Here is a 27,592-nt window from a genome sequence, read left to right on the forward strand (position 1 = left end):
AATGGAAACTGAAATCTGGATACACTCTGTAGGTCTATAACCTCTCACATAGTCTTAATATTAATTCCTGCAGAATAAAAAAATCACTGCAGTAAAAAAAGACATCAAATGTAGGCAAAATGTGGACTTGGGAACAGGAGTGGAGAAAAATAATAAATTTATTTCAGCATCTTCAAATCAAATTTTATTGGTCACATACACATGGTTAGCAGATGTTAATGCGAGTGTAGCGAAATGCTTGTGCTTCTAGTTCCGACCGTGCAGTAATATCTAACAAGTAATCTAACAATTTCACAACTATTAAGAATATGTACATATAAATATATGGATGAGTGATGGCCGAACGGCATAGGCAAGATGCAGTAGATGGTAAAGAGTACAGTATATACATATGAGATGTGTAATGTAGGATATGTAAACATTATATAAAGTGGCATTGTTTAAGTGTGACTAGTGATACATTTATAACATCCCATTATTAATTATTAAAGGGCTTGAGTTTAAGTCTGTATGTTGGCAGCAGCCACTCAATGTTAGTGATGGCTGTTTAACAGTCTGATGGCCTTGAGATAGAAGCTGTTTTTCAGTTTCTCGGTCCCAGCTTTGATGCACCTGTACTGACCTCGCCTTCTGGATGATAGCGGGGTGAACAGGCAGTGGCCCGGGTGGTTGTTGTCTTTGACGATCTTTTTGGCCTTCCTGTGACATCGGGTGGTGTAGGTGTCCTGAAGGGCAGGTAGTTTGCCCCCGGTGATGCGTTGTGCAGACCTCACTATCCTCTGGAGAGCCTTACGGTTGTGGACAGAGCAGTTGCCGTACCAGGCGGTGATACAGCACGACAGGATGCTCTCGATTGTGCATCTGTAAAAGTCTGTGAGTGTTTTTGGTGACAAGCCAAATTTCTTCAGCCTCCTGAGGTTGAAGAGGCGCTGTTGTGCCTTCTTCACCACACTGTCTGTGTGGGTGGACCATTTCAGTTTGTCCATGATGTGTACGCTGAGGAACTTTAAAACTTTCCACCTTCTCCACTACTGTCCCGTTGATGTGGATAGGGGGGTGCTCCCTCTGCTGTTTCCTGAAGTCCACGATCATCTCCTTTGCTTTGTTGACGTTGAGTGTGAGGTTATTTTCCTGACACCAGGAAACCCTTGAGACACTTGAGAGAATGTGAATGCTCAGATACCATCTGTAGAGGTGCTGTCTTTATCAGCATCATAAAATCTGATCGTATTTCAACCACATGAAATATGCATCGAAGCTGAACTCAAATCTTATCAGAAACACATTGGGTCGTTTTCACAGCTTTCTATTTCCGTTACAACCAGTCAGACAGCCGTCATTTGGACGTTTTGTAAAGAAAAACGTTTCCTTTTTGTGTGTGTGTGTGTGTTATTGCATTGCTCCGTGAAATAAGATGACAGAGAGAACTTTACCAATGTCAACTAAATTGAAGCATTCGTTCTATCAATCTATTACATTATTCTGTTGAGCAAGGGTTTATTTAGTGTTCTAGGGCAATGACAATAGAGAAGGTGCATGTATTTAATTATAGACTAACAAATAGCCTACCCAAATGACGGAAATTATACGCAGAATCATACACTATATATACAAAGGTGTGTGGACACCCCTTCAAATTAGTAGATTTGGCTATTTCAGCCACACCCGTAGCAGACAGGTGTATAAAATCGAGCACACAGCCATGCAATCTCCATAGACAAACATTGGCAATAGAATGGCCTTACTGAAGTGCTCAGTGACTTTCAAAGTGGCACCGTAATAGGATGTCACCTTTCCAACAAGCCAGTTCATCAAATTTCTGCCCTGCTAGAGCTGCCCCGGTCAACTGTAAGTGCTGTTATTGTGAAATGGTCATGTCTAGGAGCAACAACAGCTCAGCCACAAAGTGGTAGGCCACACAAGCTCACAGAACCTGACTGCTGAAGTGCGTAGTGCGTATAAATCGTCTGTCCTTGGTTGCAACACTCACTAATGAGTTCCAAACTGCCTCTGAAAGCAAAGTCAGCACAAGAACTGTTCGTCGGCAGCTTCATGAAATGGGTTTCCATGGCCGAGCAGCCACACACAAGCCTAAGATCACCATGAGCGATGCACTTTGGCTGGAGTGGTGTAAAGCTCGCCGCTATTGGACTCTGGAGCATTGGAAACACTTTCTCTGGCGTGATGAATCCCGCTTTACCATCTGGCAGTTCAACAAATTAATCTGGGTTTGGCTGATGCCAGGAAAATGCTACCAGTCCCAATGCATAGTGCCAACTGTAAAGTTTGGTGGAGTAGGAATAATGTTCTGGGACTGTTTTTCATGGTTCGGGCTAGGCCTCTTACTTCCAGTGAAGGGAAATCTTAACACTACTGTACGACTAGGGTTGCAAAATTCCGGGAACTTTTAATTCCCTGGTTTTCCAGAAAGTATGGTTGGAGAATTCTGGATTTCCTGCTTATTCTGGGAAATCTGCAACTGGGAATTTATTGAAAGTTCATGGAATTTTGCAACCCTAGCTACAACATACAATGAAATTCTAGACGTTTCTCTGCTTCCAACTTTGTGGCAACAATTTTCTATATTTGCTGGTTAGGATTGGGTGTGGATTTTATCTATCACACATAGTCGGGCGGTTGCGGATGGGTTATTAGCAATTGTGGGCAGGTGAACAAACAGCAGACCCGTGCATCACTAGTTCCCAGAAGCATATAGAGAATGAGTGGAAATACTTTTAATTAACCAATTGTTTTTAGGTAGGTTACCTCAAGTTGAATAAGAGGTGCTCCAAAACGTTTGATTTCTGAAATGTTCAGTTGTTTGTATTTACATTGTATCATTTGTTAATTCTCCAGCCAGGGAGATGACCAGGGGGAAGTTCCTGAACATCCTGGAGAGACCCAAGAAGTGAAGACCCCAGGACTGCTCTTTACACAGTAATGTCTGCAAAGAGAGTAATACAACACCCAGACGACTGATTTAAGAATCAGACTTATGCCTTCATGTATACACTCATACTACAACCATCATCAAGTTCCTGGACTTTTCATTCAAATAGAGACAGTTGGGCTAAATTCACTCACTGCAGAGTTCTCCTCTAACAGACCCTACACACTCTATGCAAATGGGGAGTGTCGTATATGATTCGTTCCAGAATTTGATCCACACAAAGTACGTAGAGCATTATGTATTTGGAGCATTATTTTCACCCCCTGTTGCATAATTAGGTGAGACAATGCCTCAGACTGTTCCTAGCTTGAGATGTTGCAGGGGCTCTGGCCGCGCTGGGGAGCAGTCACTCTCACAAGTTGCAAATCTCCACAGGCCACTAATAAGCCCCTAATTGTCTTTCCAATTGACACGGACAGCGCCATCCACTGTCCAAGGGGCTGCACCCTCTGCCTCGTTTGCGTAAAGTGTGTAACGTCCTTAAGAGTCCAATGACTGCAACACTTTTCACCTCCTGTGGTCCTTAAAGAAGGTTTCATTTACTTTTATAATGATTTGAAATGGTGAGTCACTTTCAATTTCCTTTTTAGCTAGCTCGTAGGACTGTTTTGTAAATGAGTGTATATTCTGTATTTATTCATATTTTTTATTTGTATTTGGAGCATTATTTACATTTTGGTAATTTGTAGAAGAAAATTATGTAATAAAGTCTTAAAATTTTAAATATTTTTCCTCCATCATTTTAGAGCTGGGCGATATGACCAAAATATCACATCGAAGTATAAAATTAAATTAAATTTGACGGTATGATTGTAGTTTATGTTTTTTAATAAGAAAAGTTTTACATTTGCTTCATGAGTAGTGCTTGACCCTAGGGTTGCAACACACACATTCTAAGTTATTTTAATGGGTCTTTATCCATTCTGATTGTTTTATAATGTTAAATTGGTCTTCAACCAAAAATAATTTATAAATTTCTGCATTTCCTGCACTGATTTTGAGATCATTTCCACGCTGCCAAGTAGAGCTACACATATGGGTAGTCAATCTAGGCTTTATTTTTAACCAAATGTTGCAATTGTGATTTGACTTGTGATTTAGAGCAAAACACTTGGGTGAACTGTTGGAATCATGGAAATAGAATGATTAGGAACCAACGTTTTGATAAGTGTTTCCTAGGGAACCCTATAAGCTTTGGTTACATTGAACGTTTTCTCTAATCTACTTCATGTAGTTTACATTCTTGCTTCATGTATTCCTCTATGATTTAGAAGACACTGTTGCACAAACAACTTGCTGATTTAGGTCTACGCAATCATTGCAATTATCAGGCTGTATAGCTAATTACGTTTGCTCGGACAGTACATTTATTAGCAAGCTAGCCAACTAACTAGTGATTAGCATTAGCGGCTAACAAGATTTAGGCCAAACTTCCTAAGAAAAGACAAACCAGCTGTTTGCAGATGTAAGAAACACAAACGAAAGTGTAATTATAGAATGCTAGTGGATTTATATTAAGAAGCAAAGTGAAAACAGCATCGTCATCAACATTGACCATGCAGACTGAACGCGCGTTTCTGGTGGTCGAGGAACAACAAATACGCTCCTTGAGTGACGGGACGGGGTTCGGTCTGTGTGGAAAGCGGCATGGAGAGGGCAGAGAGAGATGACTCATGTAGCAAAGTAAACGATACTGAACAAAAAATATAAATGCAACTTGCAACAATTTCAAAGATTCTACCGAGTTACTGTTCATATAAGGAAATCAGTCAATTGAAATACATTCATTAGGCCATAATCTCTGGATTTCACATGATTGGGCAGGGCCCAGCCATGGGAGGCATAGACGCACCCACTGGGGAGCCAGTTCCAGCCAATCAGAATTTGTTTTTCCATACAAAAAGGCTTTACTAGAGACATAAATACTCCTCAATTTAATCAGCTGTCCGGTCAGCAGGTGAAGAATCCAGATTGGGAGGTCCTGGGCTGGCATGGTTAAGAGAAATAAGCCTTTTGTGTGTATGGAAAATGTATGGGATCTATTATTTCAGCTCATATTACATGGGACCAACAATTTACATGTTGCGTCTATATTTTTGTTCAGTATATAAAAATGGACTTTACACACAGCTTATCACATTTAGCAAACCAAACATTCAAATACCGTTATAGGAGGTAAAGTAAAAACATAAACCGGTCTGTGCGTCAGTACCGGTATATCATAAAATACAGTATATCGCCCAGCCCTACATCTTTTAGTGTAGTAACATATTTATTAATCAACCGAATTGGAAATCAACCTCAGTGTGCGTCTGTGGATACAATTGCATCTTTCAATGGGTTAGGATACAATGGAATTCACTTCAGAAACTGGTTTCTTGATGCGACAGTTTTTGGGGGGACTCAAACTTTTAATTAGGGCAATAACTTCATGCATGTGCCACTCCATAGACACTCTGTTAGAGCACCTCTCTGGCGTTGGACATGTAAGGAGCTCTGACATGAGAGTGCTTCCCCGCTACAAGGGCATTTTTCCATTTAATGAGGATTGGAAGTAGAGGCCCTACACAAAACAATGCGTAAAAATAATATTACTCATTCTCGTCCCTTTTAATGAGAGTTGACATAATTACTAGGACCATTTCTTTTCTAATTAGCACACTTCCAGCGACGTCGGAGCTAGCGGCCAGGCAGAAAGGGAATCAGACAGGCATGCTGAATGGTAAACAAAAAGAAGTCCGTCCAGCATAATTAGGTGAGACAATGTCTCGGACTGTTCCCGGCTGGAGATGTCGCAGGGGCTCTGGCCGCACTGGGGAGCTCTCACTCTCCACAAGTTACACATCTCCACAGGTTGCTAATAAGCCCCTAATTGTCTTTCCGATTCACACAGACAGAGGCTACCCAAGTGGCTGCACCCCCTGCCTCTCGCACGGACCCAGCTTCAACTCTTACAAAATAACGATTATATACAGTACTAGTCAAAAGTTTGGACACACCTACTCATTCAAGGGTTTTTCTTTATTTTTACTATTTTCTACATAGTAGAATAATAGTGAAGACATCACAACTATGAAATAACACATATGGAATAATGTGTTTTTGGAGTAACCAAAAAAGTGTTAGACAAAACCAAATATATTTTATATTTGAGATTCTTCAAAGTAGCCACCCTTTTCCTTGTTGACAGCTTTGCACACTCTTAACATTCTCTCAAACAGTCTTAAAGGAGTTTCCACATATGCTGAGCACTTGTTGGCTGCTTTTCCTTCACTCTGCAGTCCAACTGAGGTCGGGTGATTGTGGATGCCAGGTCATCTGATGCAGCACCATCACTATAGCTCTTACACAGCCTGGAGGTGTGTTGGGTTGTTGTCCTGTTGAAAAGCAAATGACAGTCACTCTAAGCGCAAACCAAATGGGATGGCATATCGCTTCAGAATGCTGTGGTAGCCATGCTGTGTAAGTGTGCCTTGAAATCTAAATAAATCACAGACAGTGTCACCAGCAAAGCACCCCCACACCATCACACCCGTCCTCCGTGCTTAATGGTGGGAACCACACATGCAGAGATCATCTGTTCACCTACTTTGCGTTTCACAAAGACAAAAATCTCAAATTTAGACTCATCAGACCAAAGGACAGATTTCCACCGGTCTAATGTCCATTGCAAGTTCTTGAAATGTTCCACATTGACTGACCTTCATGTCTTAAAGTAATGATGGACTGTCGTTTTTCTTTGCTTATTTGAGCTGTTCTTGCCATAATATGGACTTGGTCTTTTATCAAATAGGGCTATCTTCAGTATACCAACCCTACCTACCTCATAACACAACTGATTGGCTCAAACGCATTAAGAAGGAAAGAAATACCACAAATTAACTTTAAAACAAGGCACACCTGTTAATTGAAATACCTCATGGAGTTGTGACTACCTCATGAAGCTGGTTGAGAGAATGCCAAGAGTGTGCAAAGCTGTCATCAAGGCAAAGGGTGGCTACTTTGAAGAATCTCAAATATAACATGTATTTTGATTTGTTTAACACTTTTTTGGTTACTACATTATTCCATATGTGTTATTTCATAGTTTTGATGTCTTCGCTATTATTTTACAATGCAGAAAATAAAGAAAACACTTGAGTGAGTAGGTGCGTCCAAACTTTTGACTGGTACTGTATTGTGTGTGTGTATATATATATATATATCATTTCCCCATTCCCAGACAGCGTGTGTGTTTTCCTGTGTGTGTTGGAGACTCCTGTGACGGGCAGGATGGGGTTAGGGGAGTGGATGTGCAGCATCGACTGATGGGCAGGAATTTAAGCAGGTGGTGAAGGTGGTGATTGACTCCGCTGTCCTGGCGTCGTGAGGGAGTTTGTTCCACCATTGGGGGGCCAGAGCAGCGAACAGTTTTGACTGGGCTGAGCGGGAACTGTACTTCCTCAGTGGTAGGGAGGCGAGCAGGCCAGAGGTGGATGAACGCAGTGCCCTTGTTTGGGTGTAGGGCCTGATCAGAGCCTGGAGGTACTGAGGTGCCGTTCCCCTCACAGCTCCGTAGGCAAGCACCATGGTCTTGTAGCGGATGCGAGCTTCAACTGGAAGCCAGTGGAGAGAGCGGAGGAGCGGGGTGACGTGAGAGAACTTGGGAAGGTTGAACACCAGACGGGCTGCGGCGTTCTGGATGAGTTGTAGGGTTTAATGGCACAGGCAGGGAGCCCAGCCAACAGCGAGTTGCAGTAATCCAGACGGGAGATGACAAGTGCCTGGATTAGGACCTGCGCCGCTTCCTGTGTGAGGCAGGGTCGTACTCTGCGGATGTTGTAGAGCATGAACCTACAGGAACGGGCCACCGCCTTGATGTTATTTGAGAACGACAGGGTGTTGTCCAGGATCACGCCAAGGTTCTTAGCGCTCTGGGAGGAGGACACAATGGAGTTGTCAACCGTGATGGCGAGATCATGGAACGGGCAGTCCTTCCCCGGGAGGAAGAGCAGCTCCGTCTTGCCGAGGTTCAGCTTGAGGTGGTGATCCGTCATCCACACTGATATGTCTGCCAGACATGCAGAGATGCGATTCGCCACCTGGTCATCAGAAGGGGGAAAGGAGAAGATTAATTGTGTGTCGTCTGCATAGCAATGATAGGAGAGACCATGTGAGGTTATGACAGAGCCAAGTGACTTGGTGTATAGCGAGAATAGGAGAGGGCCTAGAACAGAGCCCTGGGGGACACCAGTGGTGAGAGCACGTGGTGAGGAGACAGATTCTCGCCACGCCACCTGGTAGGAGCGACCTGTCAGGTAGGATGCAATCCAAGCGTGGGCCGCGCCGGAGATGCCCAACTCGGAGAGGGTGGAGAGGAGGATCTGATGGTTCACAGTATCGAAGGCAGCCGATAGGTCTAGAAGGATGAGAGCAGAGGAGAGAGACTCCGTGATACAGAGAAGAGCAGTCTCAGTTGAATGACTAGTCTTGAAACCTGACTGATTTGGATCAAGAAGGTCATTCTGAGAGAGATAGCGGGAGAGCTGGCCAAGGACGGCACGTTCAAGAGTTTTGGAGAGAAAAGAAAGAAGGGATACTGGTCTGTAGTTGTTGACATCGGAGGGATCGAGTGTAGGTTTTTTCAGAAGGGGTGCAACTCTCGCTCTCTTGAAGACGGAAGGGACGTAGCCAGCGGTCAGGGATGAGTTGATGAGCGAGGTGAGGTAAGGGAGAAGGTCTCCGGAAATGGTCTGGAGAAGAGAGGAGGGGATAGGGTCAAGCGGGCAGGTTGTTGGGCGGCCGGCCGTCACAAGACGCGAGATTTCATCTGGAGAGAGAGGGGAGAAAGAGGTCAGAGCACAGGGTAGGGCAGTGTGAGCAGAACCAGCGGTGTCGTTTGACTTAGCAACGAGGATCAGATGTCGTCGACCTTCTTTTCAAAATGGTTGACGAAGTCATCTGCAGAGAGGAGGGGGGAGGGGGAGGAGGATTCAGGAGGGAGGAGAAGGTGGCAAAGAGCTTCCTAGGGTTAGAGGCAGATGCTTGGAATTTAGAGTGGTAGAAAGTGGCTTTAGCAGCAGAGACAGAGGAGGAAAATGTAGAGAGGAGGGAGTGAAAGGATGCCAGGTCCGCAGGGAGGCGGTTTTCCTCCATTTCCGCTCGGCTGCCCGGAGCCCTGTTCTGTGAGCTCGCAATGAGTCGTCGAGCCATGGAGCGGGAGGGGAGGACCGAGCCGGCCTGGAGGATAGGGGACATAGAGAGTCAAAGGATGCAGAAAGGGAGGAGAGGAGCGTTGAGGAGGCAGAATCAGGAGATAGGTTGGAGAAGGTTTGAGCAGAGGGAAGAGATGATAGGATGGAAGAGGAGAGAGTAGCGGGGAGAGAGAGCGAAGGTTGGGACGGCGCGATACCATCCAGTAGGGGCAGTGTGGGAAGTGTTGGATGAGAGCGAGAGGGAAAAGGATACAAGGTAGTGGTCGGAGACTTGGAGGAGTTGCAATGAGGTTAGTGGAAGAACAGCATCTAGTAAAGATGAGGTCGAGCGTATTGCCTGCCTTGTGAGTAGGGGGAAGGTGAGAGGGTGAGGTCAAAAGAGGAGAGGAGTGGAAAGAAGGAGGCAGAGAGGAATGAGTCAAAGGTAGACGTGGGGAGGTTAAAGTCGCCCAGAACTGTGAGAGGTGAGCCGTCCTCAGGAAAGGAGCTTATCAAGGCATCAAGCTCATTGATGAACTCTCCGAGGGAACCTGGAGGGCGATAAATGATAAGGATGTTAAGCTTGAAAGGGCTGGTAACTGTGACAGCATGGAATTCAAAGGAGGCGATAGACAGATGGGTAAGGGGAGAAAGAGAGAATGACCACTTGGGAGAGATGAGGATCCCGGTGCCACCACCCCGCTGACCAGAAGCTCTCGGGGTGTGCGAGAACACGTGGGCGGACGAAGAGAGAGCAGTAGGAGTAGCAGTGTTATCTGTGGTGATCCATGTTTCCGTCAGTGCCAAGAAGTCGAGGGACTGGAGGGAGGCATAGGCTGAGATGAACTCTGCCTTGTTGGCCGCAGATCGGCAGTTCCAGAGGCTACCGGAGACCTGGAACTCCACGTGGGTCGTGCGCGCTGGGACCACCAGATTAGGGTGGCCGCGGCCACGCGGTGTGGAGCGTTTGTATGGTCTGTGCAGAGAGGAGAGAACAGGGATAGACAGACACATAGTTGACAGGCTACAGAAGAGGCTACGCTAATGCAAAGGAGATTGGAATGACAAGTGGACTACACGTCTCGAATGTTCAGAAAGTTAAGCTTACGTAGCAAGAATCTTATTGACTAAAATGATTAAAATGATACAGTACTGCTGAAGTAGGCTAGCTGGCAGTGGCTGCGTTGTTTACACTACACTAATCAAGTCGTTCCGTTGAGTGTAATAGTTTTTACAGTGCTGCTATCCGGGGGCTAGCTGGCTAGCTAGCAGTGTTGATTACGTTATGTTGCGTTAAAAGAACGACAATAGCTGGCTAGCTAACCTAGAAAATCGCTCTAGACTACACAATTATCTTTGATACAAAGACGGCTATGTAGCTAGCTATGTAGCTATCTACGATCAAACAAATCAAACCGTTGTACTGTAATGAAATGAAATGAAAATGTGATACTACCTGTGGAGCGAAGCGGACCGGGTTGTTGAGTGCGGAAGTTCTATTCGGTAGACGTTGGCTAGCTGTTGGCTAGCTAGCAGTGTCTCCTACGTTAAGGACGACAAATAGCTGGCTAGCTAACCTCGGTAAATTAAGATAATCACTCTAAAACTACACACTCTAAACTACACAATTATCTTGGATACGAAGACAGCAAAGACAACTATGTAGCTAGCTAACACTACACTAATCAAGTCGTTCAGTTGAGTGAATAGTTTCTACAGTGCTGCTATTCGGTAAACGGTGGACGTTTGCTAGCTGGCTAGCTGCTGGGCAGATAGCAGTGTAGACTACGTTAGGACGACGAAATACGATAATTACGCAATTATCTTTGATACAATGACGGCTATGTAGCTAGCTAAGAAGAAATTGCTAAGATTAGACAAATCAAACCGTTGTAATATAATGAAATGTAATGAAATGTAATGAAAAGTTATACTACCTGCGGACCGAAGTGCGGATGCGACCACTCGCTCCAACCCGGAAGTAGGGTGAAAAGGGACTGTTTAGCTCAGGTAGTGTAGAGCTGACTGGTTGACACTGGTTTACATGGCCTATTGCTGAGTTGGCTGGTTAACACTTGTTGTTACTGGCTGATGTACATTGATCAGTCTACTGAGCGTTGACACAGTAAGTGACCTGACGTTCACAATATGCTGCAATCGCTGGTGGCTGCCTGTCATGCGAAGCCTCCAGTCCAGCCAGACATGCTCCTCAAGAAACAGGTCATTCCCCATGGAGGGGTCGTCTATACAGAGAGAAAAAAAGTCCTCCATCCATCAACAATACATAGACCTGACCTCACCGAGCCTCGCTGCCCCGACAAACGTCAATCCGATGTGCCCTCAGGCCTTTAATTAGCTGTCAATTAGTGCAAATTAATCAACTCCTCGCCTAGTTAAGCAATGCCGGCAGGCAGCTCCCAAACACGCCATTGTAGAGGAGCCATGAGAACTGGAGCTTGCAAACTCACTTTGCATCAGGGGGTCATCACGCCCTTGGCAGCGCTTTGGGGAAAGAAAAAAAACAGAACCTCTTGCAGTGTTTTAGTTTTCCCTTGACTCGGCACAAGATGTGTTCTGTCGTCAGGACAGGCTCCCTGTTTCAACACAGAGCTATAGAGTTAGGAGCCGGGCTTGATTCAGAACTATAACAGCTGAATCACAAGATGTGTTCTGTCGTCAGGACAGGCTCCTTGTTTCAACACAGAGCTATAGAGTTAGGAGCCGGGCTTGATTCAGAACTATAACAGCTGAATCACAAGATGTGTTCTGTCATCAGGACAGGCTCCTTGTTTCAACACAGAGCTATAGAGTTAGGGGCCCGGGCTTGATTCAGAACTATAACAGCTGAATCACAAAATGTGTTGGATTTACCTGCTGGCACAGTCTGATTAGAATTGAAAAATGCTGCGTCTCGTTCGTTATATCTGCACAGTATAGGGTGAATGCAGATGTATGGTTGTGTGAGCATCAGTGATCCTTCATTTAGATTGCATAGTATGAGATATCAAGTTCAAGCAATCTGCAGGGGCTGTGCAAGTGCATAGTTATGTTACTTATACAGCTCATCATCTAGTGACCTTCCTGTATACTGAAAGTTCTTTACCTATTCATTATAAATAGACATCAAGCTTTTCCCATCAAAATGACAGCAGACTGAAGACTCCATTCATATTCAAAGGGGGAGGTTTTTGTTTGAGACATTAAGATATCTGGTGAAATGGAAAGTGACAGTTAAACATCCTCTGGTTTGATCTCTCGTCTATGAAGGTCAAGAAGTTTACTTCAGATGACCTCAGTTTGTCTAACACACTAGATAGTCATATTTGGAATGGCTACGTAATAATGTGCTTTAAAGATGAAGCACACATTTGTTTATTTCTTCTCCATTTCAGCCTCCTATGGTCGAGTTGAAATCTTAACCTATATATGTTTCTCATTTGAGGGCAATCTGGTTTACACAACATGACAACTCTCCCACAGTAAGATGGAAACAGAGGGAAAAGGGGAACAGAACAGATAAACACATTTTTGCAACAGCTGTTTGCCTTTTAATCTGCAGCCTTCAGATCTTGTGGTCTTTGATGAGCAACCAAATACACGAATGACTGAACTAAATCTTCCCTTAATCTAGAGCCCTATTAGACTCTCCTCTCCTCTGCATGTAAATCAGGGTGGAGTCATTTTCATATGGAGATGGGTTATTAAAAGCCATACTGAGGGTCTCTTGCAACAATAAACAACAAAGCCGCGATAGATTGCAACAGAAGTGGAGTGAGGGCAGGAACACGCGGTGTAATTGACAGGTCATCCTGACTCACGGTTCCATGTGAATAGATGGGTTTATCTCGACTGGCTGATGCGTCATTAGCATATCCTGATAACATTGATTTCTTCATTACCCGTAATGAAATTTCCACTTAATAGCCTCCTAATTAGTTTCAACTGGTGATCGAGTAATTGTTGCGGTAATGTTTTTCTCCTTCTTAATCAGTGGCTCAATTTTAACTGTTTGATGTAGTTTACAATATTTATTTTGTTTTAGCGTCCATGTCTCATTCACCCCATTGACTAGATCAGATATGGACATAATCACACATTTCAAGAACAAAATGCAATTTAGCCTGCCAGAATAACCATTTTACCAAACGTTTCCTTTTCGACACAAATTGCCATGCCCTAATGGCTATTTACAGTGCCTTCAAAAAGTATTCACACCCCTTGACTTTTTCCACATTTTGTTGTGTTATGGCCTGAATTTAAAATGGATTAAATAGAGATTTTTTTTTAATCATTAGCCAACATACAATACCCCATAATGTCAAAGTGGAATTATGTTTTTAGAAATTTGTAAAAATGTATTAAAAATGAAAGCTGAAATGTCTTGAGTGAATAAGTATTCAACCCCTTTGTTAATGGCAAGCCTAAATAAATTGAGGAGTAAAAATGTGCTTAACAAGTCACATAAAAGTTGCATGGACTCACTCTGTGTGCAGTAATAGTGTTTAACATGATTTTTGAACGACTACGTCATCTCCACCACACCCACAATTATCTGTAAGGTCCCTCAGTCAAGCAGTGAATTTAAGCATAGGGAAGTTAGTAATGACACTTTGGATGGTGTATCAATACACCCAGTCACCACAAAGATTCAGGCGTCCTTCCTAACTCAGTTGCTGGAGGGGAAGGAAACAGCTCAGGGATTTCACCATGAGGGCAATGGTGAATTTAAAACAGTTACAGAGTTTAATGGCTGTGATAGGAGACAACTGAGGATGGATCAAAAACATTGTAGTTACTCCACAATACTAACCTAACTGACAAAGGGAAAAGAAGGAAGCCTGTACAGAATAAAACTGTTCCAATACATGCATCCTGTTTGCAACAAGGTACTAAAGTAATACAGCAAATCCAATGCAACACATTACTGAGTACCATTCTCCATATTTTCAAGCATAGCGGTGGCTGCGTCATGTTATGGGTATGCTTGTATTCGGGATACAAAATAAGCAGAATGGAGCTAAGCACAGGCAAAATCCTAGAGGAAAACCTGGTTCAGTCTGCTTTCCACCAGACACTGGGAGATGAATTCACCTTTCAGGTGAAATCTACAATGGCATTGCTTACCAAGAACAGTTTTAATTTAAATCTACTTGAAAATCTATGGCAAAACCTGAAAATGGTTGCCTAGCAATTTTTAAAAAATTATTATTTAACTAGGCAAGTCAGTTAATAACACATTCTTATTTACAATGACGGCCTAGGAACAGTGGGTTAACTACCTTATTCAGGGGCAGAACGACAGATTTTTACCTTGTCAGCTCGGGGATTCGATCTAGCAGCCTGTCGGGTACTGGCCCAACGTGATATTTCTATATTTCGTTTTCTATACATTTACAAAACTGTCTAAAAATATGTTTTCACTTTGTCATTATGGGGTATTGTGTGTAGACGGGTGAAATAATATATATTTCATAAATGTTTAATTCCGTATGTAACACAACAAAATGTGGCATAAATCAAGGGGTATGAATACTTTCCTAAGGCACTGTATCTACATCGAAATGGGGTTATCTTCAAACGTGTAAATGATATATTGAATGAACCGCTCTGTAGCCATGGATAGGTCGGTTTTAGCCTGACGTAAATCAGAGAGCATGTGGGCTAATGGTATGAGGTGTCTTGTTTACACATGATAACCCACACCTGGCTCCAACGGGATTATAACTCTATCAGTAGCCATGGCTGGACATCATCCGTAAATGTTCACATTCACAATAACATCAAGTTCCCATCGAATCAGTATGTGTCATTTCTTGTGGAATAACTAAGTAGGCATAATACCTAACGCGTTTCTTGTCTACTTTAAACCAGGACATGTATTAATCTATTACCACGTGGCACTTAGATAAGATCGGAGTTAGCTTTGTCCCCCTCAGATAGTTTCAACTCATTTCCATAAATTATCTGGGTGTAATTATCTGTCCAGATGTCCAAATTGTCCCACACACATCTCCAAACGCATCCAAACCCTATGCGGAAAAAAATGATTGTATGACTTATTTGACCCATTAGTAGGCCTAATCGTACAGCTTGACAAAAGAATGCTGCCATATACAAGCATTTAGCTACACCAAGAGCATTTCGCTACACCCGCAATAACATCTGCTAAATATGTGAATGTGACCAATAAAATGTCATTACATTCGAAACGAACTAAGTAGGTCACTCTGTGAATTCAACCAAATGAAGTATACTATTTCTCTCAAATGAAACGACTTATTCTGTGGAAAAGACCTCTGAGATATAGGATAACGAATGCTATTGCAAGGAGAAAAGGTGGCTATCTAATCTAATTTATTGTTGGAACAATTATACGAATAATGCCAATTTAATTTATATAAAATCTATGTTTTTCAAATAGCCTAATTCGATCAAATTTAGAACAAAATAGTCGAAATAGATTTTGACGTTAAAATAGGCCTGCCTACATGTTCTCTCCAAATATGTAACCTAAACTGCCTTTATTCAAACAAAGTGAATTGTGCATATACATTGCGTTGGATTGCACCAGGGATTAAAATGTGAATTGAAAAGAAAAGCAATTAGCAAGACAAATAAAGAAATGTATGTAACACATTAAACATCTGATAAAATTGTGACATTTTTGATAATGGTAATCATCTTTATTCATTTGATTTCACTTTATGAACATCGTGCACGCATGCTTAGCATGCTCCCCATGCATCAGTAACCTTTGGGGTTTAAGAGGTTTAATACAACTCGGACTATCCTTTTCTAAACGATTGAAAGTGAAACAGTAGGCTAATGTTGCTTTTGTTTGTATAATTAATTAGACACCACGTTGTTTAATAAATAGATTCTAATAGGCCTAAGCGTTGGTAGCCTAATTTTCCATTTCCTATGTGAAACATATATCTCCATAATCTGTAATGTACTGCCGCTGCTGTGAAATAGCAGTCTGTGGCAAGGCAGAGATGTGTGTTCGCGTCCAGCTGTCGTTTTGGAGAGGCTTTGATTTCTGTGTGGTTTCCACTGTAGCATCTGGAGATCAATTATCCGTTCATGTGAGGCAACGGATGGACATGGAGATCATAGAAGATAGAAGTAGCACTAGAAACTGGTCTGAAATATATTCAATGAAGAGGCTAATAGCCTAAACACTGACTAACATGCATCTTAATTTTATGAAATCAAATCGGTAACTTAATCCAGATCCCAGGTCGATTCAATCCCTCTCAAATAAGTGTAATCCTGCATGAAACGTATAATATCGAGATCACGTTTAAATACCAGAATTATTGTCATATTCTATGTACAGTATAAACGGTCACACATATCAATGAAAAACATAGCAAACGGCGTGTGGCTATATATTTTTCTCAGTACATTGGATGGATAGCATAGCTTCGTATTAGCCTACATTCTTCAAGTCAGTCCACCTGTTTCATCTTCTTTATCCGCAGGCGTTTTGGGTTAACCTGACACTCTGGTTTGTGTAGCCTACCTACAGCCTTATAATATATCAGTTATTTCGGAATAAGCCGTTTCCAAAGGCGCGTAATAATGCCTGATGCGCAGGAATCCGGAAAAATCCCTCGTAGCTGATTGGCTGCTGGACTCTGACTCTTGTTGGGATGGACCTGTTGGATAAAAGGACCATTTTAGAGAGTCTCGAGTGATACATCGTGGCTAGTGCACTGGGGACCGACCTGTGAGCCGATACAAATAGGGAATAGGCCAACTATCGAAGACACCATGACAGGTAAACAAGGAGCTGCGGTGCTATCGGAAACGTTGAATATATCCAAAACTTCCTCTATCGGTGCTAACGGAGGGAATAACAGCCTGCACCAACAATCAAAGAACAGCGCCACGCACCCTCCCAGATGCACGGGATTCGGGATACAGGAGATTTTAGGGCTGAATAAAGAGCCTTCGACGGCCCCGAGGAGCGCCTTGCAGTCGCTGCCAGCTGGGGCGCACCTGCTTGCCGCCAGGTCAATGCTTGGCCCCGCTGGTGTAGGAGTTGGGATGGGATTAATCGGGCCTGGAGGGATTCCGTCATTCTACAGGCAACCAGCGTTTTTGGAGGTCCTGCAGGATGCGCAGAACGTTCACTTGCAAACCCACAATAGAACTGTGGGACATCTGGACCACAGCCAGTCCCCCAGTTCAGGTAGGAATTGCAGTCGTCATTACATTAAATACTTAAAATATACAGTTGTATTATTAGTAGTAGTAATAGTAGTACTATTATTAGTAGTTAGCTTATTATTCTTATTAGTGGTTGTAGTAGTAGTAGTAGTAAGCTAGTATTAGTATTCATATTATTATTAGGCTGAACTTTAAAAGCACAATGGATAACCATAGGCAACTTATAATATAAAATTATACTAACAATAATACAAATAGGCTACTTATGTCAGTATTATAACAAGAAAATAATATAATAACATCTTTGTTATACGTTGTTTCTGAGCCTACTCAAATTTAACACTACAATTGTGATAACATATTGAATATGTCTAATTCCTCAAACGAGTCATTCACGTTTTCTAATATTCACAGACTCAGAAGATGTGTCATCAAGCGAACGAAAACTCTCCAAGAACTCATTAAGCCAGAGCAAGAAACGGAAGAAAAGACGGCACCGGTAGGTGTTGCATTCCAACACATGATAGGTCTATTGTTGTTTATCAGAACGCTTCAAATTGTGAAGCGCACGTTTCAACATTTTTTTGTTTGGCCTAACGATATTTGTTTTTTGTTTAGGGCTTTTGAACTGTCTTAATTCAAGAACAACTATTTTGAATGTTGTGAAGGCTATTGTGACAAGATTGAAAAATTTGAAAATGTATTGAAGAATTGAAAAAGTAGCCCATGCTAATTACTGAGCTGACAAACAGCTTGTCCTTTTCCAATATTAATAACCTTGTAACAAATATGGAATTACATTTAATATAGGGTCTAGGCCTAGATGTTATAAAGTTAATACAAATTATTTTTATGTAGTTAGGCTTACAACTCATTTCCTTATTTAATGGTCTTTGGATTCCATTTTTCCATATAGCAAATTAATGATTTAGGCCTGCAAGTGTGAATTTACAGGCTAGTCTATGCTAGTCATGCATTTTTGTTAATTAATTTTGATGTACATTTGTTTTGGGGTGTGAAAGCATCAGCGTTTTGTTGCGAATCAGCCCCGGTCAATTCATGATGCATGGGCCTATTTTGAATATAGACTTTTTACAATCGAGTGTATAGACCTAATAGTACACCATATGGATATAGCCTACCTTTTACTTATTAAAACGTTTCATAAAGATATAGGCTGAGTCTGTGTAGACTTTATAATTCCTTCATGAGGGGGGTGAGACATTGAAATGGAAATAGATAATTTCCTTTCCCTCCAGCATAAAGAAAGAAAGGGGATTGGAGCCTGCTAAATGTTTTGCTAATCTTTTTTTAATTGATCCATTTATTTATACTCACTTACCGAGTGCATGAAAATGATGCAATATCCCTACACGTTGTTTTCTGGCTTACATGCATTGGCTACTGAATACTTGTTATTGTAATGAAATACTATGATCGGGCAGCTGCTTTTGGGTGGCATGTGGAGGAGATGGTCGCTGCATTGAGTTAGGCCTACTCTATTTTTAAAATGCACCATTGTTTTGCATGTACCTAAGATTAAATGCATACCACCAAAACCTTTGTATATATAAGATGTACGGCATGCATTGGGCCACCGTGCAAATGAAGGTGTGCATTTGTACAGCTGATCTGTTTAAATGAAATAAGAGTCAACCGAGCTTTTGCCTATTTATTTGCATTGCGACCATTTTTTCAATGTGGACAATTTACATATTTCATATTTCTTCAGAACCATATTCACATCTTACCAGCTCGAGGAGTTGGAGAAGGCCTTTAATGAAGCTCACTACCCAGATGTGTATGCAAGAGAGATGCTGGCTATGAAAACAGAGCTTCCTGAGGACAGAATACAGGTATGACAGCAGGCTGTTGGTGTTGGCAGTTTCTTATTGTATATCATGTCAGAGGATTTCTTTTTTTCACTTGAGTTCTTCCTCCCCAACATAAATGCATTCAATTTATTAGCATAAACTAAAATAGCATTTAAATGTCTCAGAACAGCATTATTCATGTTTATAGCCTATTATTTTTTATTTATCTACTGGATAAAATGACTGGAATAGTATGTCAGATATAGTTTATTTTTTATTTTTTACATCTTACTCAGTGTCCTTGCAAAGAAAATCAAACTGGAATATTGTTACTCTGCAAAATATTTAATACAGGAGAACTAATTGTAAAAAATCTTTAATAATTCCTCTTCTTTTTAATATATGTTCTTCATTTATCTTAGAGCAAGCACTATTAAGCACTATTGATATCTGTCACTAGATACATTGCGACTGTGATCTGCTTTTGATATTGACATTGTTAGCATTATTCTCTTGGAAATAATCATAATTCAATGTACATGATAATGGTTGTAGTTTTGCTAACAAATGAATGATCAGTTGGGCCTTAAGGGCCCAATGCAGCCGCTTTTATATCAATATCAAATCATTTCTGGCTAACAATGAAGTACCTTACTTAAATAGATTACCATTAAAATGGGCAAAATTAGCTATTTATCAAAAAACTATTTCTCAAGCAAACATTTGGCTAGGACTGTCTGGGAGTGGTCTGAGGGAGGAGGGGAAAACTAGCTTTCATTAGCAGAGAGATTTGGAACTCTCTTTGTTATTGGTCTATTAACCAATTTACCACATGGTGATGTCACCATGGAAAGCCAAAACTCCTGTGGAATATCATATCATTCCTTTATGGGCAGAAGGTGGTTTTGGGGTCCATGGACAGAGTACAGGACACTAATGGCCGGAATGGAGGAAATGAAATGGCATCAAACACCTGGAAACCATGTGTTTGATGTATTTGATACCATTCCATTGATTCCACCCCAGTCATTACCACGACCCCGTTCTCACCAATCAAGGTACCGCCAACCTCCTGTGCTGCTGGTGATGTCATCACACCAAACAGGCTGAAATTTCAGGAAGTATTTTCCAACAGCTCTTACACTAAAAGGGCATTACCATCAATTTCACAGCATTAGTCCAACCTCATAATATACAGGTAACTGCCAAAATAAAAGACACACTTGAGTAAATTATGGATTCAAAGTATAGCAGGGGCTTAATTTTTTGAGTTAATTAAGCAATTAAAACATCCCATCATGCTTAGGGTCATGAATAAAAATGCCCAGTTGCACATTATTTTGGCTACCATGGCTAGAACTAGAGATCTCAGTGACTTTCAAAGAGGGGTTTCAAAGGAGCATAAGGGGTTTAAAGTGTGTGTGTGTGTGTCTCAGTCACCAGATCTCAACCCAATTGAACACTTATAGGAGATTCTGGAGCGGGGCATGAGACTGCGTTTTCCAACACTATCAACAAAACACCATCCTTCCATCCTTGCATCCTTCCAATAGAGTGCCAGACACTTGTAGAATATTAAGATACTATTAAGATACTTTATATTGGTATTTCCTTTATTTTTTCAATTACCTGTATATAAAACATAGGAAAATGAAGATTTTGACTGCACTGGACCTTTACGTTGAAATAGACTCGTCTCAACATTTTTGGCTTTAGGCGTGGGATCTAAATAACCTTGATCCAGACTAAAAAGCAGGTATTAAAAAAACAATGAATTGCCTAAAAAATGAAAAGTGGAGTGATCTAGGGCTAGCCTACTCTGCACTTGACGAACTAGTTAACCACATAATGTTTTACGGAGGATGCAAGTGAGCCCACGTAAATCGATCAGAGATGTCAAAGACACCTCCAGCAGCATCCTCGCCAGAGCAGATCATCTCTCATCAGGCGCAGTTGGATGTGAAACAATTTGTTCTCGGAGAGGAGCACTAACGACCTAATCATGCTATCAAGGCGGAAGAAGATTGCGGTGTGACCTGGACCATCCATCTGCCCGAGCGCCTTTTAATTTCGTTCTCATTAAGGCTCTTCGCCGCAAATAAATAATAAGGAAATAAATAAATAAACGTAGGCTATTCCTATCCTAAATAAAATTAACACCCAATTTTCTCATAGATTGTAATTAGTTAAATCAGACGAGCTTGCCTTGTTCCAGGGGGAGGCTGGCTCGAGACACTGGGAGTTCAGACGAAATAACTACATTGAATTTATTAGCACGGGTCAATAGCGCCGTTCCCCCGAGTCCCGCTCGTTTAATTTCCCGTGATATTTGCCCGCCTGTCCACCATCGATTGGGCTTGAAATTAACTTATTTTTCAATCAGCCTCGGCGTGCCCTAGGGGTCGCTTCTGCTCGCAGCTTCCCCCTCGGCTTCCTTTGAGGGCCAGAGAAACAATTTCTCATAAAAAAGTATCTTGTATGAAATAAGGGCTATCATCAGAATTACCAGAAAAAGGTTCTAAATGGTTTTGATCATTTTCAATTTAATGTCTGGTCCCCCTCCACAGTCGAGACATCTCTGTGCTTGCCCCTCTTATTATTTTTTGCACTGCACATACAGCCATCAGAAGTGGCCAAGGCTGTTTAACAGCTCTGTGTTGTGCTATGAAATCAATTTGGCCTCTCACTGAGCTGACAGATAGCCTGGGGGCCCCAACCACTAGTCATGGTTGGGCAAGTGAAGTATCTTAATGTTTTAGTCACTATCCATCTACACTACCTCAGGCTGGGGGGAGATAGGGACTGACAGAAGGCAGAGATCATTCAGAGACCACCAGCAGCCTGTATGGGAAATCAATGTGCTGAATCAAATCACATCAGTTTTATCTTATCACCACACATTACATAAGAGATCTTACAGATATCTCAAACAACACAACACTGAAGTGAATGTAAACTGGAATAATAGTGAGAGAAACAAGACCAGATTAAGTTATGTAGTTTTCACAAATAAAATAAGATAATTGTCATAAAGGGCCATTAGGTCTGCCAAAGATTGGGCTGGATTTTTCACAGGGTGGACAACCGTGTCACAATGTGATGCCAGTGCTAGAGCCAGTTAAAGGTGGTGGTGTCTGTCAGTTAGTAGACTCATTGATGCTGCTTGTGTCAGTGTGTCTGAATATTGCTAGTTTCAGTGTTGGTCAGGGGTACTGAATAATTCTTCCTGGGTTACAGGTCTGGTTCCAGAACCGCAGGGCCAAATGGAGGAAGAGGGAGAAGTGCTGGGGACGCAGCAGTGTGATGGCAGAATATGGGCTGTATGGAGCCATGGTCCGCCACTCCATCCCCCTACCGGATTCCATCCTCAAGTCTGCCAAGGATGGCATCATGGACTCCTGTGCCCCATGGCTGCTTGGTATGAGACTAATGTTTTATCTACAGCAGGTTTCACCCTCCATGCTTACTCTCAGATATTTTCCACATTTTACTTTCCTACTTGTGATTGTGGGTTGTGTCCCTCGTCATTCAGGGAAGAGGCCAAACACACCATTTCATACTTGATTTCATCTTTTCATCAAATGAAATGATCAAGATATCATAATTTACATATCGCTTAGTGGGAGAGAAAAACTATTCAGCAAATATTTACTATCGTTTTACACTTATTATGAATCCTCAATTTGAAGATCATATTCCTATAGCTAAATCAGAACTATTTCTTTGCTTACTATTTTCAGTTCAAGATGGCTTTCCAATCAGCAGACGCTTTTCTAAATCCGAATACCCACAATTCTTTACAGGGATGCACAAAAAGTCCATGGAGACCACGGTCGTCCAGCCAAAAGGGAAGTCCGATGTTCCCCAGCAGCCAGCCATTCAGAGGGCTGAAGAGTGCGACGTGGAGGAGAAGAGGGCGGAGGGCAAGTCACCCATCTCCAAAGAGGAACTGAGGGAGAACAGCATCGCAGCACTCAGGGCAAAAGCACAGGAGCACAGTGCCAAGGTGCTCGGGACTGTTACATGCGAGAGACCAGAGAGCAAAGTGGAGAGACAGGCGACAGAGGAAACATCTAGTGGCCCTTTGAGTCCAGTGGAAGAGCCCAAGAGTCCATAGACCTTCACTTTGTACAGACTTTGCAGTGCCCTTGACTGTGCTCTAAACATCTGTATGGACTCAACTAGATTGATCAGTATTACAGTGTTCTCTGAGAGGTTTTTACACGTTGAACATCCTAGATCTCTATTATACTGTTTTAAAATGACCTGCTTTATACTGGTCTTCCTATTGGAAAGATTACATATCTACATTTGTATTTTATTGACTAAGAAAAACCCCAATGCACTTTCTGTCTTTCTTACTCACTGACATTGATACAAATATTGATGCTTACATATTGTTGAAAAGGGTTTAATATGGGGTTAGCAGTCCATACAGATGTATATTGCTGACAACCCCTATAACTAGAAGACACCCACTTTACACATTTCTATCATTGAATATTCTTAAATGACTAATTCAGTGTGCAAAGTGCATACTTGTGTTTGTTATAATGAACCAATTAGGACATTTGTTGATATATAAGTTTGTTGATATATAAGTAGCCAATCTCTGAAACTATACTGTACTCTATATTGAATTCGCAGCATCCATAGTGTTGATGCTGACTGTGTTTCTTGTCTAGTCGCTCCACTGAAGCGACTAGACATCTGTGGGATGAGGATGTACGAAAGGGAAACCATTATTCCACTCATTTGGAACACACAAGAATTAAAACGTTGTCTTACATTGTTCTTATGCTGTATATAATGGAGATAAAGACGGCTCACAAAGGCACTGTTAAAATATACTTTCGTGTAGTCTTTAAATGTTTGTGTTTTTGTTTCACAGTCTGTATAGTATGCAATACAAAGTATGAAACCATTGTTTATGAGGTCTGCTGTTACATTATTTTGTGTATTACCTCATCACAAAGCCAAGTGGCCAGGTGAACCTGCACGAGAGAAGCTGTAGGTCTATAATTATTGATATTATTCACTACCTGGGCTTACTTATGATATTTACATCTTCCGTAAGCAGCAAGAAGTAAGTCCTGGACTGCTGTACCAGACAAAGGATGCTCTAAAATCCACCAGAGTTGTCCTTGTTGTCATTCCCTGTGCATGATGCTCCGTTGGTCATGCTCATTAGAAGGTGGCTAGCTGGTCCTATAACTGAACGCTCTGCCTGTTCCCAGGGCAGCCATGTGTAGCACTGTGTTCTGTCTGCAATCTGTTGCAGTTGAGAGACTTCAATCTCTCAAATTAAACTATGGGGCCGATGCATGAGGACCATATGGAAGAGCCAGTGAAACAGCCCAGATGAGAAGCTCTCAGCCTGTATTAAAGGCACCTGCTCTGATACTTACCAAGAACCTTATCAGGCTCTAGTAATGCTTTTTTATCCCCTCGTTTCAGATGTTTAGATCACTTATCCATCCCAGCTTTTTTTATGTATGCACATACTGCTAGCTGCAAAGTTGAGCTAACGTATATGCATTGGTTCACAAGTCAACAAGGGCAAGGGATTTAGATTCGATTTATTAAGAGTGGATGCAAGATGGGATCAATCAGATTGCATGTTGAATCAGATTCACTCCTCAGTGGCAGATGAGTGTCAGTAGGCATCAACACGTTTGCACGCCAGAATATTATAATAATCTTTGGCTACGTTTACACAGGCAGCCCAATTCTGATCTTTTGTCCAATTATTGGCAAAATACCAATTAGTGGAAACAGATCGGAATTGGGCTGCCTGTGTCACATGTTAGGGGAAATACTGGCAATATCTAACTGACAGAAACAAGCATACATAAATAATAATGATAAGGAAATAGCATTACTAGAGGCAGTATAATAGGAATATTAAAACATTCCAAATAAGTGTTGTATTTCATTTGGAATGTTAAGGATCTTGACCACTTTATAAATGGTATTAGGCCAACTGTAGTACTAACAGCCAGATGTGGGGATGCAGCCTGCTCAACACTAATCTCCTATAGTGTATCTGCAGCACTCTGTCCATCCTGAATCATCACTACTGGATCTTTGATTCCAGCTGCTCCTCATCATCATTGACCCTGTATGGCTAGTGCCACTGTCATTAGATTTACCCTGTTCATTTGACCCTAATTTAATTAAGTGTAATCAATTAAATGACATCTGGTGTGATAATGACTGATTTGTGTAAAAAAAACACATGTTTTAGGAACATCGATTTCATTCATTGAGGGATATTTGCCACTATTGATTCAATGGTCCAGTATATTAAAAATGCCTGAAATTTCAGATCACATAAAAAAAAGCCATTTACAATGTACTCGGAAAGTATTCAGACCCCTTGACTTTTTCTACATTTTGTTATGTTACAGCCTTATTCTAAAATCAAATCAAATCAAATCAAATGTATTTATATAGCCCTTCGTACATCAGCTGATATCTCAAAGTGCTGTACAGAAACCCAGTCTAAAACCCCAAACAGCAAGCAATGCAGGTGTAGAAGCACGGTGGCTAGGAAAAACTCCCTAGAAAGGCCAAAACCTAGGAAGAAACCTAGAGAGGAACCAGGCTATGTGGGGTGGCCAGTCCTCTTCTGGCTGTGCCGGGTGGAGATTATAACAGAACATGGCCAAGATGTTCAAATGTTCATAAATGACCAGCATGGTTGAATAATAATAAGGCAGAACAGTTGAAACTGGAGCAGCAGCACAGCCAGGTGGACTGGGGACAGCAAGGAGTCATCATGTCAGGTAGTCCTGGGGCATGGTCCTAGGGCTCAGGTCCTCCGAGAGAGAGAAAGAAAGAGAGAAGGAGAGAATTAGAGAACGCACACTTAGATTCACACAGGACACCGAATAGGACAGGAGAAGTACTCCAGATATAACAAACTGACCCTAGCCCCCCGACACATAAACTACTGCAGCATAAATACTGGAGGCTGAGACAGGAGGGGTCAGGAGACACTGTGGCCCCATCCGAGGACACCCCCGGACAGGGCCAAATAGGAAGGATAAAACCCCACCCACTTTGCCAAAGCACAGCCCCCACACCACTAGAGGGATATCTTCAACCACCAACTTACCATCCTGAGACAAGGCTGAGTATAGCCCACAAAGATCTCCGCCATGGCACAACCCAAGGGGGGCGCCAACCCAGACAGGATGACCACATCAGTGAATCAACCCACTCAGGTGACGCACCCCTTCCAGGGACAGCATGAGAGAGCCCCAGTAAGCCAGTGACTCAGCCCCTGTAATAGGGTTAGAGGCAGAGAATCCCAGTGGAAAGAGGGGAACCGGCCAGGCAGAGACAGCAAGGGCGGTTTGTTGCTCCAGAGCCTTTCCGTTCACCTTCCCACTCCTGGGCCAGACTACGCTCAATCATATGACCCACTGAAGAGATGAGTCTTCAGTAAAGACTTAAAGGTTGAGACCGAGTTTGCGTCTCTGACATGGGTAGGCAGACCGTTCCATAAAAATGGAGCTCTATAGGAGAAAGCCCTGCCTCCAGCTGTTTGCTTAGAAATTCTAGGGACAATTAGGAGGCCTGCGTCTTGTGACCGTAGCGTACGTGTAGGTATGTACGGCAGGACCAAATCAGAGAGATAGGTAGGAGCAAGCCCATGTAATGCTTTGTAGGTTAGCAGTAAAACCTTGAAATCAGCCCTTGCTTTGACAGGAAGCCAGTGTAGAGAGGCTAGCACTGGAGTAATTTGATCAAATTGATTGGTTCTAGTCAGGATTCTAGCAGCCGTATTTAGCACCAACTGAAGTTTATTTAGTGCTTTATCTGGGTAGCCGGAAAATAGAGCATTGCAGTAGTCTAACCTAGAAGTGACAAAAGCATGGATTAATTTTTCTGCATCATTTTTGGACAGAAAGTTTCTGATTTTTGCAATGCTACGTAGATGGAAAAAATCTGTCCTTGAAATGGTCTTGATATGTTCTTCAAAAGAGAGATCAGGGTCCAGAGTAACGCCGAGGTCCTTCACACTTTTATTTGAGACGACTGTACAACCATTAAGATTAATTGTCATATTCAACAGAAGATCTCTTTGTTTCTTGGGACCTAGAACAAGCATCTCTGTTTTGTTCGAGTTTAAAAGTAGAACGTTTGCAGCCATCCACTTCCTTATGTCTGAAACACATGCTTCTAAGCAAGGGCAATTTTGGGGCTTCACCATTTTTCATTGAAATGTACAGCTGCATGTCATCCGCAAAGTTAACATTATGTTTTCGAATAACATCCCCAAGAGGTAAAATATATAGTAAAAACACCGAAATTTACAGTTGATTTGTCAAAGGACAAACCATTCACAGAGACAAACTGATATCTTTCCGACAGATAAGATCTAAACCAGGCCAGAACTTGTCCGTGTAGACCAATTCGGGTTTCCAATCTCTCCAAAAGAATGTGGTGATCGATGGTATCAAAAGCAGCAC

General features: G+C 42.1%; 2 protein-coding genes across 3 annotated transcripts in view; both read left to right on the forward strand.

The window, feature by feature from the left end:
• Positions 1-3,674, forward strand: part of LOC115146237 (protein lin-52 homolog) — a 33,382-nt gene extending 29,708 nt beyond the window's left edge. Inside the window, exon 6 of the mRNA XM_029688197.2 lies at positions 2,857-3,674. Within this exon, the coding sequence (XP_029544057.1) occupies positions 2,857-2,912 (56 nt within the window). The 3' untranslated portion in view covers positions 2,913-3,674. The remainder of the gene's footprint in view (positions 1-2,856) is intronic.
• Positions 3,675-16,776: 13,102 nt separating this feature from the next.
• Positions 16,777-24,041, forward strand: LOC115146648 (visual system homeobox 2-like). 2 transcript variants are annotated; one of them, XM_029688712.2, is made up of 5 exons: positions 16,777-17,320; positions 17,713-17,797; positions 19,031-19,154; positions 22,350-22,530; positions 22,853-24,041. In XM_029688712.2, the coding sequence occupies exons 1-5, from the start codon at positions 16,900-16,902 to the stop codon at positions 23,227-23,229; spliced, it is 1,188 nt and encodes a 395-aa protein (XP_029544572.1). In that variant the 5' UTR covers positions 16,777-16,899; the 3' UTR covers positions 23,230-24,041. The 2 variants fall into 2 exon arrangements, with proteins under 2 accessions (XP_029544572.1, XP_029544574.1); XM_029688714.2 differs by having other exon boundaries at positions 16,778-17,320; positions 22,916-24,041.
• The last annotated feature ends 3,551 nt before the right edge of the window (positions 24,042-27,592 follow it).

Source organism: Oncorhynchus nerka, linkage group LG18 (assembly GCF_034236695.1).
Source record: "Oncorhynchus nerka isolate Pitt River linkage group LG18, Oner_Uvic_2.0, whole genome shotgun sequence".
In the NCBI taxonomy this organism is placed as follows: domain Eukaryota; kingdom Metazoa; phylum Chordata; class Actinopteri; order Salmoniformes; family Salmonidae; genus Oncorhynchus; species Oncorhynchus nerka.